The sequence below is a fragment of the Callithrix jacchus genome, chromosome 2 (assembly GCF_049354715.1).
Source record: "Callithrix jacchus isolate 240 chromosome 2, calJac240_pri, whole genome shotgun sequence".
Lineage (NCBI taxonomy): Eukaryota > Metazoa > Chordata > Mammalia > Primates > Cebidae > Callithrix > Callithrix jacchus.
The window spans coordinates 71,679,981-71,700,428 of record NC_133503.1 but is presented as its reverse complement, the minus strand read 5'-3'; the positions used below and the strand labels follow the sequence as shown (position 1 = coordinate 71,700,428).

General features: G+C 40.0%; 1 protein-coding gene across 3 annotated transcripts in view; it reads right to left on the bottom strand.

Annotated features, from left to right (window-relative positions):
* The window catches only part of RNF130 (ring finger protein 130), a 170,730-nt gene that overhangs the window by 34,049 nt on the left and 116,233 nt on the right, over positions 1–20,448 (bottom strand). For 2 of the 3 annotated variants that reach the window (XM_002744471.6, XM_035290735.3), the window contains one exon: positions 14,233–14,422. The exons of the other annotated variant lie outside the window; for it this stretch is intronic. In XM_002744471.6, coding sequence (XP_002744517.4) covers positions 14,407–14,422 — 16 coding nt within the window. In that variant the 3' untranslated portion in view covers positions 14,233–14,406. Of the gene's footprint in view, positions 1–14,232; positions 14,423–20,448 lie in introns of those variants that run through there. 3 annotated transcript variants of the gene reach the window in all.

The window sequence follows — 20,448 nt, the reverse complement described above, 5'->3', positions numbered from 1 at the left end:
CCACTGCCTCTGGAAGTGATATATCACTTTCAGAATATGAGCATATCACTTTAATCTAATTAGATATTTAGCAGATTCAAAGTTGGGCTTCCGTCTTTGAGATGAGTCAAATTCTGGTGAAACCTCCACTTCCAGGCTGTAGCCCTTTGGGGATCCCAGCTGAAGGCCTGGGATGCTTATCAGAGTTCCAAGTTTCATCTCACAAGCCCAATAAGACCACTTATACCTCCATCTTTTGCCACAAGAAAAAAAGTAGTGTTGAATATTGGATTCATACCTCTGTTATCTCCCTTTTCTCTATGATCTTTGCTCTTCAAGTCATCACTGCATTGACAGCTCTTTAATGTCTTTAAATGTTTTAAAAATACATTTATTTTTCCATATTTCTAGTTCTTGATATGATGGTTGGACCACAAGAAGCTAGTCTGACATTACCAGAAAGAGAAACCTCACAAATTTATTACCAATGGCTTACAATTTCCTTAATGTGGCTTAAAATCCCATCTAAACTTTAGAATACTGAAACTGATATATGGAATTTAAAAATGAAATAGAGGCGGGGCGTAGTGGCTCACGCCAATAATCCCAGCACTTTGGGAGGCCAAGGCAGGTGAATCACAAGGTCAAGAGATCGAGACCATCCTGGTCAACAAGGTGAAACCCGTCTCTACTGAAAATACAAAAATTAGCTGGACATGATGGTGTGCACCTGTAGTCCCAGCTACTTGGGAGGCTGAGGCAGGAGAATTGCTTGAACCCAGAAGGTGAAGATTGCGGTGAGCCAAGATTGTGCCATTGCACTCTCCAGTCTGGGTAACAACAGCGAAACTTCGTCTCAAAAAAAAAAAAAATGAAATAGAGCAGTACATTCTGCAAGTTTCTGTAAAACATAAAAAACACAAGAACCTGATTATGTCTGTTATCCTATTTGCTGTTTTATGTCTTTCTCAATAAGATCATAAACTCTCCATGGGCACAACTCTGATATATTTTACTTCAGTTTCTTCACATCATGCCAATAAATGCTCCATTAAATTGAGTTGAGTAGGATGTATACTATTCTAATTAGAGTCACTAATTGGTGTCCAAATAGGTTTAATTTAGAACCATCTCAGTATGAAATAAAGAAGGCAATGGCACCAAGAAACAATGAAGAAGCTGGAAATTAACCACCAGTTGTTATTTCTGTACCATTGGTTTTGGTAGTTATATGGCTTTAATGAAGATTTTAAATAACAAATACTCATCAATTGAGGATTGATTCAATATACAATGCATTTGTCAATATTAAACAGACTGAGGCAGACTCTACGCACTGATATGGAAAAATCTCCAAATTCTGGAAAAGAATATATGGTCCATATATTCTTTTTGGAAAAATCTATAGTAATCTATGTTCTTAGTCTTGAATTTAGATAACTGTTTTTGAATTAAGTTCTAGAAAAGAGCAAATGGAAGCCCATCTAAGCCTTGAAATTGCAGGCTTGAGTAGGAAAGAATTTTAGACATTTTAAAGGAAATTGTTGATGTGGATGCAAAAAGAGAACAGAATTCTATACAGTAAAGCCATTTAGGAGAAAACTGTCAGGTCACTATGAAAAGCCTAAGTCTTTTTTTTTTTTTTTTTTTTTTTGAGACAGAGTCTCCTTCTGTCGCCATGCTGGAATGCTGTAGCGTGATCTCGGCTTGCCGCAACCTCCAACTCCGTGGTTCAAGCAATTCTCCTGCCTCAGCCTCCTGAGTAGCTGGGACTACAGGCGCACACCTCCATGCCCAGCTAATTTTTGCATTTTTAGTAGAGACAGGGTTTCACCATGTTGGCCAGGATGGTCTTGATCTCTTGACCTCGTGATCCACCTGCCTCAGCCTCCCAAAGTGCTGGGATTATAGGTGTGAGCCACCGCTCTGGTCGAAAACCTGTCTTAACTGTTCAAAATGTTATTGTTAGAGTGTATTTGTGAAGTCCCTTTCTGAGACTTCTGGACTTCAAAGATGTGATGTTTTCTTCAGAGATGTTGTAATTTTTCTTAGAACATCCTCTGGTAATTTGCTGCTATGGGTGACATATTTCCATTGTTACACATAACTCTTTCCTCTGGATATAAGATAGGGCTTTTTGTTTGACGGAAGAGCCTCAAAAATGTCTTTTCTTTGGGCTAATAGGTGACTAGTTTTATTACTAGGTGCAGGAGAGATTTTGTTGGGGAATGTGTAAAAGGATATGCTCATATAGACACAAAAATCTCTTTGGAAGTGTACACAGAAGGCCCAGGCAACAGAGACTGCCAGGAGAGGCCTGGAGGACTGGGGTCAGGGAGGGCCTAACAGGGACTTTCCACCTTTCAACCTTTTTGGCTATTTTTATTTTTTGCCATGTGCACTTATTATTCAGAAAAAAAATTTAAAACAATTTCAAAATAGAAGAAAAAAGGGATAAAGAGAAAAAGTCCTAACACTTATGTATAATTTCACAACCGGCCTGCAAGGTAGATGTGTCATTCTTATTTCATACATAGGAAAAGTGAGGCTCAGAGAGATAAGATAACTCACTCAAAATCATAAAGCTAGAACTAGAATCCAGGCAATGCTGAACCCAAAGCCAAGTTATCTTCCAGTCTTATGTTCTCAGACTCATAAGTAACTTAGACTGCAGCTATGATTAAACTGCAAAATATATTTAACAGTGATTAAAATTTCCTAGTTGCAACATTGTTGACTGATTTAAGAGCTTGTGCTGCATAAGAAATGGCCATTTAAATGATAAAATACACTTTTTCTAAGGGAATAGAAACAAAATTAAAATTCAAAAACTTCTCAAGGTCTTTACAAAGGTCCCATGTAACTAACCACTTCTATTTATTTCTAAGAAATTTTAAGTCTTAAGTGTTCAGTGCTATTTCCAATAAAGTAAATAACTAAATGATCTGACAAATTTTAAGAATTATTTTCACTATGGAAACTTCATTGTGTTCCTATAGTTGGCTTAACAATGTAATGCACAAATCTATATTTTATGTCTCCTTAAAGGAATTAATAATGCTCTAATTGTCTCAATTTTTTTTTTTTTTTTTTTTTGAGACAGAGTCTCGCTCTGTCACCCAGGCTGGAGTGCAGTGGTGTGATCTTGGCTCACTGCAACCTAGGTTCAAGCAATTCTCCTGCCTCAGCCCTCCTGGGTAGCTGGGATTACATGTGTGCGCCACCATACCCAGCTAATTTTTTTGTATTTTTAGTGGAGACGGGGTTTTACCTTGTTGGCCAGGCTGGTCTTGAACGCCTAACCTCAAGTGATCTGCCTACCTCAGCCTCCGAAAGTACTGGGATTACAGGTGTGAGCCACTGTGCCTGGCCACCAGTCTTCTCAACTGTTACTCATCAAGCATTCACATGGAGACCAGGCATGGTGGCTCATACCTATAATGCCAGCACTTTGAGAGGCTGAGGTGGGAGGATTGCTTGAGGCCAGGAGTTAAAGACCAGCCTGGGCAATGTGGTGAGACTCTGTCTCAACAACAACAACAACAACAAATAAGCATGCTTGCAAGCCACCATGCCTGGCTAGTTTTTTTTTTTTTTTTTTTAAATTTTTGTAGAGACAGAGTCTCCCAGCTCCTCAGGCTGAGGTGGTAGGAGCTCTTGAGTCCCAGAGTTCGAGGCTGTAGTGAACCATGATCACATCACTGCACTCCAGCCTGGGTGACAAAGAGACCCTGTCTCAAAACAACAACAACAACAACAACAAAAACAACAAATGGTTCACATGGAGCAAAGCTATGAGGGTAATGTATCTGGCTCTGTAAAACGGGCTCCTATCCCTGCTTGTCCCATTTCCTCCTAATTTATCTGCATCATTTCTAGCATGACTGCAGGCCCTGTTTCCAGATCAGGCGCATATATTTGTTCACAAATGGCAAAGGTTTATTTTATCACTATGCCTTGGGCTTAGTGGTAGCTACAGCTGTTGAAAGTGATAACTGGGCCAGGCAGGTGGCTCACACCTGTAATCCCAGCCACTTCAGGAGGCCAAGGCAGGTGGATCACTTGAGGCCAGGAGTTCAAGATCAGCGTGTCCAACATGGTTTAAAAAAAGTGAGGCCGGGGCCGGGCGCGGTGGCTCAAGCCTGTAATCCCAGCACTTTGGGAGGCCGAGGCGGGTGGATCACGAGGTCAAGAGATCGAGACCATCTTGGTCAACATGGTGAAACCCCGTCTCTACTAAAAATATAAAAAATTAGCTGGGCACGGTGGTGTGTGCCTGTAATCCCAGCTACTCAGGAGGCTGAGGCAGGAGAATTGCCTGAACCCAGGAGGCGGAGGTTGCAGTGAGCCGAGATCGCGCCATTGCACTCCAGCCTGGGTAACAAGAGCGAAACTCCATCTCAAAAAAAAAAAAAAAAAAAAAAAAAGTGAGGCCGGGTGCAGTGGCTCACGCCTATAATCCCAGCACTTTGGGAGGCCGAGGCGGGTGGATCACGAGGTCAAGAGTTCGAGACCATCCTGGTCAACGAGGTGAAACCCCGTCTCTATGAAAAATACAAAAATTAGCTGGGCATGGTGGTGCGCGCCTGTAGTCCCAGCTACTCGGGAGGCTGAGGCAGGAGAATTGCTTGAACCCAGGAGGCGGAGGTTGCGGCGAACCGAGATCATGCCATTGCATTCCAGTCTGGGTAAGAACAGCGAAACTCTGTCTCAAAAAAAAAAAAAAAAAAAAAAAAAGTGATAACTGGCTAGTATTTTTACATAAGGCTTTAATATAAAACAGGAATGGCCACTGGAGGTGAGGGTGGGCCTTTCTAGGGCTGCAGGAGTTCTCTCTCACCAACACCTGTGACCCTTGACCTTCCAGTAAGATGAGTAAGGTTCAGTCTCACACCCAGTAGGGTGTGCTAAAAGCACACGGGAAAGCAGTGGGACCCGATGGACCCAAACGCTGTACAGATCAGCTACAAAACCTCAGTGGTGCAGGGCCTTTTCTGGGCTGAGTGGTACCTGAGCAAGGCTTGTCTATCATCAGTGCTAAAAAGGGCTCTGACGACCAGATCATCTTTTCATACAAGTAAGGAAAGAAAAAACACTGCTGAGCAACACTAAATGCTGGGCACTTTCACACACACCATGTTTCCACTCCTCCCAATGCTATGTTACTGTTATAGTGACTTTTGTTCCACTGGTGAGAAAATGGGGAGGTCAAGCAGGACTCACAAAGTGGTAGACATTCTAAGGTGCAGATCAAATCAATATAAAGCACAGATGAGAGCTGGCTTGTGTGTTTAATGTATTATTGGTGTAGGTGGCAGACTCAAGTGGAACAATGGAAATTCAATTTGCTTTGCCGGAAGCTTATGAGCAATGTCTGGCCTCAGCAGGAACCTAAATACTATGCGCCACTGCAGCAAACTGTCATCTGTCCCAGGCAGTGCATGCATGCTACCAGATAGGATTCCAGCTCGAAGAGCCAACAGCAAAGGAGCCTGAGCTGCCGGCATTTATAGCTACTCAACAGTGAATGCCCCGGAGGGAAAAAGGCCGGGGCAGGGATATTTAAATGGGCGGGGGTGGGGGTAGGGATTCTGCCAATCACTCCCCACTGTAGCATCTGCCCAGCTGGGAATGACAGAATATGACTGATGTTCCTTGAGTTACTCTCAGTTCTCCTGTGCTTCCCAGCAGCATTTCACTGTGCTCCAAGGGACTTTCAAATGCCATTTTGACAATACTGTTTCTTACATTTATAAACAAACTCCAAGCTCCTACACTGCAACCCCCCAACAGTCAAGGTAAGTATGTGACCAAAGGCCACATGCTGGAAACTCACTTTTGATCTGAAAAGAAAGCAAGCATTTGTGCCTTTGAATTTGGAATGATCTTTCCCTGTCCACACTTCTAGGCTGTTCTTGCCATAGCCACATGGGATGTGTGTGTGGTTATGAGGAAGGAAGCCTTCACAGGGAGGGGCTGCATCAGGTCCTCTTCCTGACCAACAGTGAGAAACCCTTTTCAAAATGCTCACCTTTGGTCAGGCAAGACAATGGACATTTCCCCTAAAAGGAACTTTTATTAAAAAAAAACAAAAACGAAACTCTAAGGTAAAGAAAGTGGATAAGTTCTACAAATGTACTAGCTTTCTTCCTGGTTTTCCTGAAGCCACAAGAGACCGGCTTGTACAGCACACCCATCAGGCATCTTTCATCAGCTGGGTTTGCCTTTACCTTTCTTTAGCCTCAGGCTTATCTTGGGCCCGCTGCACCCTAGCTCCTGTTATTTCCACCTGTTTTTTCAATTACTTGGTAAAGAAAGTACTCTCCTTACAGGATCTCAACACCTTTCTCCCTCTGAGCATGCACTGTTGTGTGCACAAGTGCACATTGATGCAACCCTACTATACTGAATGAATTCTTCAGAGAGGTCTCCATACCTGGGTTCTAGAATTTTCTCATCATGGACACAGCCATCTTCACCATTCTTGCTTCCTGGTTTGTTTGGTGAGGCAGTTTCTAGATTGAAATGTTTTAAACTAGCAAATCTACGACCTTTAGTAACCCCACTATTTTACTATTTTCAGGACCAGTCTGCATTCACATGATACCTTCCAAAATGCATGAGCCCACAGGAAAGTTGATGCCCTATAACATCACCATCCAGCCCTAGGACACTTCTCTCACCCACCTTTTCTACATCATGCTCTGCACATTCAGGGCCACTGCTCAGGATGCCCCACAGCCTGCCCCTGACATTGGTGAGCTTCTCTAAGAGGCCAATAGAATGGGGCTTGGAACACAGACCCTGGGGCCAGCTTATGCATTGAAATCCAACCTCTGCTACTTACCAGCAGGGCAAACCTTGGCAAGTTACTGGATTTCTCTAAGCCTGTATCCTTGTCTGTAAAATGGAGTTAAGAGGATGCAAGGATTTAATGAGTTAATACAGCAAAATGCTTAGAAGAGTGCCTAGCATACAGTTAAGCACTGTAGGTGTTAGTTATTATTATTGTACACTTCCTTTTTTTTGAGACGGAGTCTTGCTCTATCACCAGGCTGGAGTGTAGTGGCGTGATCTCAGCTCACTGCAACCTCTGCCTCCGGGGTTTAAGCAATTCCCCTGCCTCAGCTTCCTGAGTAGCTGGGACTAAAGGCACACATCACTACACCTGGCTAATTTTTGTATTTTAGTGGAGGCGAGGTTTCCCCATGTTGGCCAGGATGGTCTCGATCTCTTGACCTCGTGATCCACCCTCCTTGGCCTCCCAAAGTGCTGGGATTATAGGTGTGAGCCACTGCGTTCAGCCTGTACACTACTATTAAACAATAGTGTATATATATATTCAAGTATATAGTAGGTATACATTGATATAACATATATATACTGCATATGGTATCTATATATATCTATACAATGCTATTATATATTACACATACAGTATATCTATATCCAGACCATATATGCACATATGAATATGAGTGTATGTGTGTATATGTAGCTCAGCCCTCAAATCGCTACCTCCATTCACTTTTTCTGTTTTCACCCTGAGACTCTGAGGGTGAGGGTGAGGGCTGTGCACATAATAGGTGATGGTCTAATTGTCTCCAGGGTGGAGGGTATCAAGTAGTTAGGAGCATTGACTCTGGACTGTTTGGGTCTCATTCTGACTTTGCCCCTTAACGGGCAAATAAACTTGAGCAAGAAATTTGAACCTTCTGAACCATCAGTTTTCTTCAGTTGTAAAATAGGAAACCAACTATATCTTCTCTCATTAAGATGTTGCAAAGATTAAAATGACAATACATGTAAACAACTCAGCATGTTACCTGGCACATCCTAAGTGATCAGGAACCCCTAGCAATAGTTAAGTGTTTTCTGCCCAGCTTCATGGCAGATCTAGAATGGCAGTCACTATTTCACTGGGACTCTATTCTAATTGTTGCTATTCAGTTCTATTCTTAAAATGCCTTGGCTGGGCGCACTGGCTTATGCCTGTAATCCCAGCACTTTGGGAGGCTGAGGTGGGAAGATCACTTCAGATCAGGAGTTTGAGACCTGCATGGCCGACATGGTAAAACCCACCTCTACTAAAAATACAAAAATTAGTCAGGTGTGGTGTAGCCCTGGCTAACCCTTCCAAGTAGCCACTGTGCCCGGACAATTTTTTTTCCTTGAGACAGAGTCTTGCTGTGTTGCCCAGGCTGGAGTGCAGTGGTGCAATCATAGCTTGCTGTATCCTTGAACACCTGTACTCAAGCAATCTTTCTACCTCCTGAGTAGCTAGGGCTGTAATAACAAGCCATCATGCCCAGCTAATTTTTAAATTTTTGGTAGAGATGGGGGTCTTGCTATGTTGCCCAGCCTTAAAATACTCTACAAAAGTATCTTTAAAAAAAAATAAAGAAAAAACAAAGACAAAATGTCTCTTGCATTACAAAAATTTGTCCAAGAAGGGTTTAAAACTCTGAAATATCGTATCTGTTCCAGATTAAGTTTTCATCTCTTTCTAATGTTTGCATTTTTAGTAGAGATGGGGTTTTGTCATGTTGGCCATTAACTAAGGAGAGAAGAAAAGAATAAGGAAGAACTGCTTTGATTTCCACTAAGATAAAACCTCAATAGTAATCAAAAAATGATTCAACTTCATACATTGCTTCTGTTTGTAAACCTGACTTCTTAGTTGTGTGAAATTAAATAATTCAATCGTAAAGCTGTTGTACCTTTAAACTATCCTGAACCTTCAGAGGAATGTGGCTATGCAGCCAGAGTGATGTGGCATGCAGCTTCAACTTCTGCCTTTTAAAAATTCTGTAAATAATTAAGACCAGAGATAAGACCCCTCTGATCACTAAGCCTCCTCATGCAGCAATCTGTAATCAATCAGGTCACTGTAACATATTCACTAGCCTCATATGGAAAATGTTATAATCTTGCTGAAACTTCTGTCTCTGCCTATATAAGTGAAACCTTAATTTTTCCACTGTGGAACACTGACAGCATTTGTTTGAAGCTGCTGTTTTCCTGGGTGGCCATCCTCAAGCTCTGTGTTTGAATGAACTCTATACTTAATGATATTTTCTGAATCTCATGATTTAAGGTTGACAGTTGATAGCATCATGCCTATTAAATAACTTTTTTTTTCTTGAGATAGAGTCTTGCTCCGTCATCCAGGTTGGAGTTGAGTCGAGCAATCTCAACTCACTGCAACCTGTATCTCCAGGGTTCAAGCTATTAATTTTCCTGCCTCAACCTCCCAAGTAGGTGGAATTATAGGCACCTGCCACCACACCTGGCTAATTTTTGTATTTTTAGTAGAGATGGGGTTTCGCCATGTTGGCCAGGCTGGTATCAAACCCCTGGGCTCAGTGATCCAGCTGCCTCAGCCTCCCAAAGTGCTGGGATTACAGGCATGAGCCACCCCACCTAGCCTAAATAACTGCATTTTTATACTAATTCTACTTCTGGTTGTTAGGAACAAAAAATACACGTTTAAAGTGCACATGCATGCACATGTACACACGAAATACAACTTCATGGTTACTGAGACCATGGCTAAATTGTGAAAGCTTAATAATGTCTGTTAAATCTCAAAGTCACAAACAGGTTCAAATTTCAATGGCAGAAGACAAATGTTCCCTAAGACTGATGGGAAGTCCCAATCTATTAATTCACTCATTTCACTTCTTAGCTATTGCAAAAATTCTGTATCTGGCCATGAAGAGCATCGATTTTTTTAAAGTCTTACTTAATGCTATAACTTGAAATAATGTGAAAATAAAGAACATTAAGTTAGCAGAAAGAGTAACACTGTCATTAAAAATCCTACATCTCCTGATGTACTTTAGCATCTTCTGATGACTGCTGGTGAAGAAAAATAATGAATTGCCATTAACTAAGGAGAGAAGGAAAGAAAAAGGAAGAACTGTTTTGATTTCCACTGAGATAAAACCAGGTGGGGAGAAACTACACCATGAATTTATGAAATACTACCAGAGGAAAAATCTTTTTACTGAGGAAGATGTCAATACAACAGAGCCCACTCTAGAAAAAAAGGCCAAACATGCTCAGCTGACTCTGGCACTTTGAGTTGGCTGGTAATATCAGGAGGGCCACTGAACCAGGGAATCTCAATGAATAGAGGTATATGTATAACCAGTGCAGCTTTAAAACATTATTTTGTTCCTAAAAACAGAGCCCCAAACTACACGAAGCAAAAATGGACAGAATAAAAGGTAGAAACAGATAATTCAACAACACTAGAGATAACAGTATAAATCTAGAATAACTTCAGTAATTTCTAGAACTACAGAGAAGAAAAACAAGGAAAGAGAAGATATGAACAACATAATTAACCAATTAGACCTAACAGACATGTGCAGAACAGTCTATCCAACAGTAGCAGAAATGCACATTCTTAAGTGTACATGCAACATTCTCCAGGATAGACCATGTTAGCCTATAAGAGAAGCCTTAATAAATTTAAGATGACTGAAATCATACCAAGTATGTTCTCCAACCAATAACTGGATTTAGAATGAAACTGGAAATCTACAACAGAAGGAAATTTGTGAAATTTACAAACACATAGGATTTAAACAACATATCCTAAATAACCAATGGGCCAAAGAAATAACGGGGAAACCAGAGATGAAGTAAAAGTCACAACATACCAAAATTTACAAATGGGTAAAATACAACTCAGAGGGAAATTTATAGCTGCTAACAATTACATTAAATTAAAAAGATCTCAAATCAATAACCTCATCTTCTACCTTAAAAAAATAAACAATACTAAACTTAAACCAAGTAGAAGAGAGAAAATAATAAGGATCTGAGTAAGGCCAGGTGAGGTGGCTCAACCCTGTACTCCTAGCACTTTGGGAGACTGAGGTAGGAGGATCGTTTGAGGCTACAGTGAGCTGAGATCGTGCCACTGCACTCCAGCCTGGGTGACAGAGTAAGACGTCTCAAAAAACAATAACAAAAAAACCCCAAAACCAAGATTTGAGTAAAAATTAGTGAAATAGAGAACAGAAAAGGGAGAAAAATCAATAAAACCAAAAAAGAATAAATTCCTAGAAAGATAGAAATGTCTCAAACTCTCTCTACTATAAATAGAAAACTTGAATCGGCCTCTAAGTAAGGAGAGAATGAGTTGGTAATCACAAAACTTCCTACAAAGAAAAATCCAGGAACAGATGGCTTCCACATATCCAAAGAATAATTAACACAATTCTTCTTAAGATCTTCCAAAAAAACAGAAGAAGGAAGAACACTTCATAATTGTTTATATGTTTGGGATTATTACAATACTCCCAAAGCCAGATAAGGACATGATAAAAATTAATTACATGCCAATATCCTTTATAAATACAGATGCAAAAATCCTCAGCAAAATACTAACAAACTAAATCCAGCAAATATAAAAAGGATTGCACATTATGACCAAGTGGGATTTATCCCAGGATTGGTTCAATGAAAGAAAATCAATGTAATATACCATACTCATAGGACAGAATAAATAAAGGGCAAACTCACATGATCTCAATAGACACAGAAAATGCTTTTGACAGAATCAAAAACTGTTTCATGATAAAAACATTCAGTAAGCTAGAAATAGAAGGTAACTTTCTCAACTTGAAAAAGGGTATCTAATCTATGAAAGTCTTAATAGCTATGGAAAGTTTTTCCCTACAAGATCACAACACATGGATGTCTGTTTGCACCATTTCTATACAATAATCTACTATTTGAGGTTCTAGCCAGGAACAATTAAGCATGAAAATAAAATAAATAAGCATCCAGATTGAAAAGGAAGAAGAAAAATGATCTCTATGTGCAGATGACATGATCTTGTAGACAGAAAAGCCCAAGGAAGCCACAAAAAAAGATGAGAATAAATGAGTTCAGCAATGTTGTAGGATAAAAGATCAAAGTACAAAAATATAGTTCTACAGAAATTAAATATGTGGCATGATATCCCATGCTCATGAGTTGGAAGACAATATTGTTCAGACAGCAACGCTACCTAAAATGATCTACATATTCAATGCAACCCTATACAATCCTAGCTTTTTTGTTTGTTTGTTTAACAGAGATTGAGAAGTTGATCCTAAAATTCATATAGAAATGCAAGAGACCCTGAATAAGGAAAACAAACTCGAAAAATAACAAAGTTGGAGAACTCACACTTCCCAATTTCAAAACATACTACGTAATCAATGGAAGAATTAAGAGTCCAGACATAAACTCATATGTTATACTCAAATGATTTCTGACAAGGGTGCCAAGACCATTTAATGGCGGGAAAAAAGTCTCTTAAACAAATGGCACTGGGAAAATTGAATATCCACACATAAAAGAATAAAGGTAAGACCCCTACGTTATACCATATATAATTATTAACTCAAAATTGATTAAAGATCTAAATGTAAGAGCAAAGACTATCTAGTTGTTAGACGTCTCTGTGACCTTAAATTAGGCAATGCTTTCTTAGACATCTAAGTACAAGCAACCAAAGGAAAAAGAGACACATTCAACATCATGAAAATTTAAAACTTGTGCTTTGAAAGACACTACCAAGAAAGTGAATAAATAGTTTAGAGAATGGGATAGAACATTTGCAAATCACATATCTGATAAAGGCATAGTATCTAGAACATATAAAGAACTCTTTACAACAAAAAACAGTCCAATTTAAAAATGGGCAAAGCAATGGAATAGACATTTCTCCAAAGAAAACAGAAAATGGGCAAAAAGCACATGAAAAGATGCTTTGCATCTTTAGTCACTAGGGTAATGCATGTTAAAAACATGAAACAACTCCTTCACACCCACTATGACATCTGCAAGAAAACCAGTGTTATGGAGGTTGTGAAGAAACTGCAACCCTCATACGTTCTTGGTGAGAATGCAAAATGGTGCAGCTGCTTTGAAGAATATTTTGGCAGTTTCTCAATAAGTTAAACACAGTTATAACATAATCCAGCAATTGCACTCCTAGGGATATACCCCAGAGAGCTGAAAGTATATGCTCATGGCAAAATTTGTACATGAATATTCATAGCAACATTATTTGTAACAGCCAAAGAGTGAACACAAGTCAAGAGTCCATCAGCAGAATAAAATGTGGTACATCCATACTATGGAGTGTTACTCAGCCATACAAAGAAATACTGACACATGCTACAACACGTATGAACCGTGAACACATTATGCTAAGTCGAAGCCAGATACAAAAGGCCACATATTATATGGTTCTATTTACATGAAATGCCCAGAAAAGGTGAATTCATAGAAACAATGAATAGATTTCCTGGGCAGGCAGGGGTGAGTAATTACTGTTGATGAGTATGAGATTTTTTTAGGGGGTGATGAAGATGTTCTGGAATTCTATAGTGGTGATGGTTGCACAACTTTGTGCCTATAATAAAAACTACTGAAATATGCACTTTAAAAGGGTAATTTTATGGTATGTGAACTATATTTTGATTAAAATAATCCTTTCACAGCCCCCTACTGATTTGAGCATGACTACTGGAGTGAACCCGTTTTCAATAGGAGTATGTTCTCACCCCTTAGGAAGGCTGAGGTAGAAGATTAAGAATTCACTGCTGAAAACATTCACAAATACAGAAAATCCTTCAAGCATATAATTCAATGTAGCAAAGTATTTTGAAATTTTCCTCATCAGTAACGCAAAAATATTTCATTGGTACACGTAAAACTGCTCTCACCCTACTTTTCAGAAGTTGCTGCTTTTAAATGAATACAAAGTAGGTTTAAAAAATCTGACAGATATAATTTATTACTAATTAGTTATGGTTCAGAAAATCTCTTTTACACTCACTCCTTCATTCCACAAATATTTATTGAGCACTTACTATGTGCAAAGCACTCTGCTGGGTGCAGGGCACAGTGGGGAGAAAATGTGACAAGTCCCTGCTGCTGGGGGTGCTGAAGCTTTGGTGGAGGCTGACCAACCACAAAGGAAGTAGAAATTATCAGAGTGAATGTCCACCTTGAAGAATGAGTAAATCAACTGACTGCCCTAAGTGGTATCACCAGCAGGATGTCCCTACTCTTGTGCCCTATGAAGGCAGGAGCCAATGTGAAGACATCAATCCCTGCTCCTTTCACGGGAGCCAGGAGCACATGCTGTCTCTGAAACACAAACAAATGCAATCTGGGTACGCGATCCCCAAATTAGCCCTCAAACCACAGGTCTGGTTAATAATACTCAACAACACAGTCTTTTTATTTTATTATTTATTTCTTTTAATACAAAGCTTTGGCATTAGCAACTTTATGAAAAAATAAAATGTACTAAAAATAAATGCTTGTGTGGCATGATTGGTAAATGATGCACAAAAATAGGTTCTTTTTTCCTTCAAGGCAATCAGTCAGAAAGCAGTTTTTTTTTCTTCTTCAAAACCATTCTACCCTATGGGATAAAAGGAAAAAGAGGTCATAAATTAGTCAAAGAGTAGTTAAATGTTTAAAATAGCAGAGAAGTGACCCTAACTGGAGGGTGGCCTGGGCTGTCCCCAGCTATTTCCCAACTACCTTGGTGAGGCCAGGAAGCCATTAAGTGTTTTCCTAAAATCAGCAGTTTCAGATCTGCAGTTGAGGGGCTCATCCGTCTTAGAGGTGCTTTAATACTCCCCAAAGGATGAAGAAAAAAGGTCAGGACCGTGGCGTGTTGTTTAAATACACAGGGACAATTATTACACAACTTTTCCTGGTTTAAACACATGTTCTCAATGCTGAGGGTACTGAAATCTATAGCTGTTGTCTTTAAAAAATGCTCCTCTTACCCCTCAAACAAGAATGTCCTTACTTATTTTGAAGTGACAGGGATGTATGGCTCTCTCACAGGAATCCTCCAGACTTTGGGTATGTGTGTTTCTGTCCTTGTATCAGTTGTAAAAAGAGTCTATGACCTTCTGACAAGTCCCCATGCTGGCCCAGCTCCTGCTACCCTCTGCAGCCCTGTGTTATGGGGCCGCCCTGGCTTTCTGATGTCTTAGACTCCTGCTCATTTCCAGGGTCCCCAAATCAAGCTTTTAACGTTGATCTCTTTCTTTCAGCTGAGCTTCAGCTCTTTGCTTCAAGTTATCATACAACTCTCCAGCAATTCTTGATTTCAGCTCCTGCTTGCCACCCTGACTTCCTCCTTCAACTCCCATTTTTCACCTATCTATCTTCCCACCTCCATGCTCTACCACATTAAGCAACTTTGCAGCCACTAGGAATATCTCCCTTCTGAAAAGCCTGAGAACCCATTACCAGCTGTTTACAAGAATGAAGTCCAAATTCTGTATCTTGCCTACTGCCACCACAACCTACAGTAGACACTGTAAACCACGCAACTCCCCAATCCTGCTCTGTGCAGTCCTTACTGTGTGACCTAGTTATGCCCAGGCTAAGTCACTCCTCCATGTAGCCCTTTTAGCTCCCCTAAAGGTAAAGCAGCAGCTCTGTGGACATGACCCAAAAGGGCCTTCGCACACTCCCTCACTCTCCAGCTATGTCTGCATGCACATGAGGGCACAGCCCTGAGCTGCACGGGTAGGATGGTCTCTCCGCTAGTTTCAACACTGTGACCCCAGTACTTGGCACAAGGCCAGGAACCTATTTGGGAAATGGCATCTCAATGAATGAGAGGGCATTGTCAAATTTTTTGAAAAAGCTCTGGTATAAAGGATATTCACAACTTCGCATAAAGCTCTGTGCTTTATTATTTCTTATAGTTCCTATTTAAGATAACACATTTTCTAATATTTCCTCAGAAAAATGAATATTAGATATAAAGACATTTTAGGGGTAATCAAGTTCTTAAATCTACTTTATCTCACTGCCCCTTAAAGAAATTATAGGCTGGGCACAGTGATTCACACCTGTAATCCCAGCACTTTGGGAGGCTAAGGTGGGTGGATCACCTGAGGTCAGGAGTTTGAGATCAGCCTGACCAACAGGGTAAAACCCTGTCTTTACTAAAAATACAAAATTAGCCAGGTGTGGTGGCAAGAACCTGTAGTTCCAGCTACTCGGGAAGCAGAGACAGAAGAATTGCTTAAACCTGGGAGGCGGAAGTTGCAGTGCATCAAGATCACACCACTGCACTCCAGCCTGGGTGATAGAGGGAGACTCTGTCCAAAGACAGGAGGGGAGGGAAGGGGAGGAGAGGAAGAAAGCGAGCAAAGCATTAACCACCATCAAAGAGAGCAGAGAAGTCCAATGCAAGTTCTTACTGCCTTTAATACTCTTGTTGCAACTTCATTTTTAGAAAACCAAATTTGTCTTCTTTAACCACATTATTTGGCATTATCCTCCCCTCTGAAGTAGTGAAATGCAAGCAGTTTAAAGGAAAAGGTTGGAACCAGAGGTACTGGGTTTGAATTCCAGTGCCCTTCTTCCTCTGGCATCCATCTGGAGTCACTCAATCCCTCTAAACCCAAATTTATTCTTTTGTGTATATGTATCTCACACTCAGATTGGCTCAAAGGAGAATACTAAGAGAAAGAAGAGGATCCACTATCCAGCAATACACCTCAAACAGAAGTTAATTTTAAATCTTTTCTGGAATTGTTACAAGAAAGGTTGTGTGAGCAAAAGATTATCAGGTTGAGAACTAAAAATTCAAAATTTTTTAGACAAGTGTTTCTCAAACTAAAGTATACAACCTATTAATGGTTTATAAAATCAATTTAGGAGTTAACAACTAGTATTAACAAGGCACAGGATTGACTACATCAGAGCATACTGCATTTAGTCAGGGAAGTGTGTGTGAAATTTGTTTCAGTCATATATGGAAATACTGGGTCACAATGCAAAAATGTATCTCTTACAGCAGGAGATGGTTTTTAAAAAGTTTGAAAAAGGCTGCTTTTGATATTTAAGGTTCTAAAATAGGTAACTGAAAGAGAACCCAACACCTCTCCTCAGCCTCTGACCCCTCCTAGGAACAATTCAAGAGGGACCCTTAGCATAGGATGAGTCTTAGAGCCTTCTACCTGATATGAGGTCTGCCTATGAACAGCTCTATCCTGTAGCTTCTGTCTGAAGAATCAGGTCCTGGTGTAGGCTCACTAGCTTTCAAAGTGTCCTGTGCTTTGGATGGACAATTCTGACTAATATAAAGATCTTTCCTTCTTTTTTTTTTGAGATGGAGTTTCACTATTGTCACCCAGGCTGGAGTGCAATGGTGTGATGTTGGCTCACTGCAACCTCCGCCTCCCAGGTTCAAGTGATTCTCCTGTCTCAGCCTTCTGAGTAGCTGGGATTATAGGCACCTGCCACCACACCTGGCTAATTTTCTAATTATTAGTAGAGATAGGGTTTCACCATACTGGCCAGGCTGGTCTCGAACTCCTGACCTCAGGTGATCTGCCTGCCTTGGCCTCCCAAAGTGCTGGGATTACAGATGTGAGCCATCACGCCTAGCCACAGAGTTCTTTCTTATATCAAGTGGAAATCTACCTCCCTGTAGGTATCTCCAGAGCTCCAGAAATAGAGAGTAAGCATCACTGTGTATGCCCTGGTTAGTCAACATGAGGCTATTTTGAGTGCTAAACCAGGTAATATGGGTAAAAGAGCAGTGCAGGCCTAAGATCTTGGTAGGAATTCAATAAACAGTAGTTATTCTCTATTCTCATCTTTAAGAGTCCTTCAAACACCTGGAAACACCTCTCTTTTTGCCTGGTCCCCTCTCTTCCAAACCAAGCATCCCCAAGACATCAAATAATTAAATTTACAGACCCTTTTATGTTGAGTGTGCTAGTTTCTCAATATTCTTCTTAAAAAGAGTACTGAGCAAAATAATTCAGAAATACTGAGAACAAAATAGAAATATTAACTCTTTTTATATAAATAAAGGAGTTTATATATATAAATTTCTACTACTACACTAAGAGGAGGAAGCTCACCAGGAGCTTCCTGGTAACCTGCTACAAGAAGCCAGGAATTCCCAACTTGGGTTATGCCACTGGAACATTTGCTCTAGTTATTTTTTATCACCTTTACCACTTCAGATTCACTTCCTCATGCCAAGATTGTTTTGAATCTTTTTCTTTTCTTTTTTAATTGAAAGAGGATCTCACTGAAACTCCCGATCTTCCTTTTCTTTTCTTTTTTTGAGACAGAGTCTTGCTTTGTCACCAGGCGCCAGGCTGGAGTGCAGTGATACGATCTTGGCTCACTGCAACCTTTGCCTCCCAGGTTCAAGCAATTCCCCTGCCTCAGCCTCCCGAGTAGCTGGTGTGTGCCACCATGCCCGGCTAATTTTTGTATTTTTAGTAGAGACAGGGTTTCACCATGTTGGCCAGGATGCTCTCGATCTCTTGACCTCATGATCCGCCCGCCTCGGCCTCCCAAAGTGCTGGGATTACAGGCGTGAGCCACCACGCCAGGCCCGATTGTTCTGAATCTTGCATGATGAGCTACCCTTCTCTGCAAATCTTAGAACATGATTTCTATGAATCAGAATCTAGGAACCAGAAAAGGGCTCTAGGCAATACCTAGTCACACCCATCATTAAACTTAAAATCTCTACTACATATTTGTATATGTTTTTCAAATAAAAATAATAAAAATATTTATTTTTCTTATTTTGAGGGAAAACTAGAGAGATACAAATATCAGTTGGCAAAATGTTTACATTTCACAAAGTTTATATGAATAACCAAGTAGAGTAAAAGACCTCTTCTGGGAATTGAAATTCAATAACCTTGCTTATGTAAATATATTTAGCTTGCATTTATTTGCTTCTTTGACTAACATCCTGTTTACATTTGCAAAGTTTCAAAATCTACCAGCTTTGAAGTGGTAAAAAAAATTTTTAATGTGTAATTAGTCACAGTACTCAAATAAATAGTATTTCATCCTAATAGAAGGGTAGTGACTCCAAACACATGGGCTTTTTGATGGACTTCTGATTGAAGCCAACAGCATCAAGCCCTTGGTAAATGCACCAAGCATGGTGAGGTAGGGATGGCGTCTTGCACCCCTTATGGGGCTCCTCCCTGTATAGTCAGCAACCCACCCATGGCAGGGGACCCTGGACTACCTGGGTCCCACAGGCTACCCTTACATCTTGCCCACAGGGTTTCAACAGTGAGTAGACAGGTTGTCAAGGACTTGCTCAAATCGTAATATACAAGAACACTGACTAGTAACACTGCCAGATAAGTAAACCATTCTAATAGGAATACGCATAGAGGTAAAATTTATTATCAATTTTCAGACAGCCATTAAAATGCCAAAAGATGAAATCTGTTTATATATGACTATCTCACAAATGGATCAGGTTACTCAGAAAATTAAGCCAGGGCAATTAAGGTGAAAAACAAAATCTTATGCTGGCTGCAAGTTTCTTGGTAGATAAAGGTAAAAAGAGAAATAAAATTGATGTTGAAAAATTCATTAATAAAGAATAATTACAAATTTATTTGCTAAAATAAACTTTTCTCTGGAATAAAATCACTATGAATTTTTCATCGACATTTTTGAGAGACATTGGGTAAGAGTACTGTTATCTTTCCTATCATCTGCCACAATAAAAACTGCCTTTAAAAAGATTAAGTAATTCATACTTACTGTTAAAAACAAAACAACACAACACATAAAAGCACAAATTGAAGAAGACATTGCCCCAAATTCTAACATAAGATAATCACCATTCATATTCTGGTGACCATCCTTACATGTACACACATGTGTGCATCCACAACACGCACACACACACACTCTCTCCATTTCTCTCTCTAAATGGGATCATGAATATTGTCCTTTGGTGGTTTTGACTGAAGGCACAGAAATAATAACCAAATGAACAACAGTGAAATCAACCCTCTAAAACTGCTAATGGGAGGAGGGCTGGACTAAGACATGGATCTATGATCCATGACTTAGATTCTGAGTCATGCAGGCATTTAGGCATGGAACTAAAATATTATGGTCCACATACTATGATTTCTAATAGGTAACATGTCTACTGAGCACTCTCTAAAATATCTGATGCATGAACTAAACATCAGACAGATTCTGAGTGGCAGTCAGGTGACTGTTAAATTACTCAATAATTCTTGAAAAGTGCCTAGTGTCATTATTTTCTTGTATTGGTTATCACTCATTTGTGAACTTTTTAAGAAGTAGGTCTATATTACTATCTTGCCTGATGGGTTAGCACAGGAGTAAGCAACAGTTGTGGGTGAAGTAAGTGTTTCCCTCTAAACTGAGGTTTGAATCATAGCTACTCACAGAGCTACTACGGTTCTGTGTCCTATTTCATGGAAAAATTTACTTCCCAAACAATAAAGGCAGATGGTCATCTTACTAACAGAACTTCAACAGCACTGCAATGGCATTGGCTTGGCTAACATTTATTGAGCACTTCTTACGTACCAGGCACTGTGCTAAGCATTTTATATGCTGATTCTCATAACAGCCCTGTGATGTGGTCCTATCATT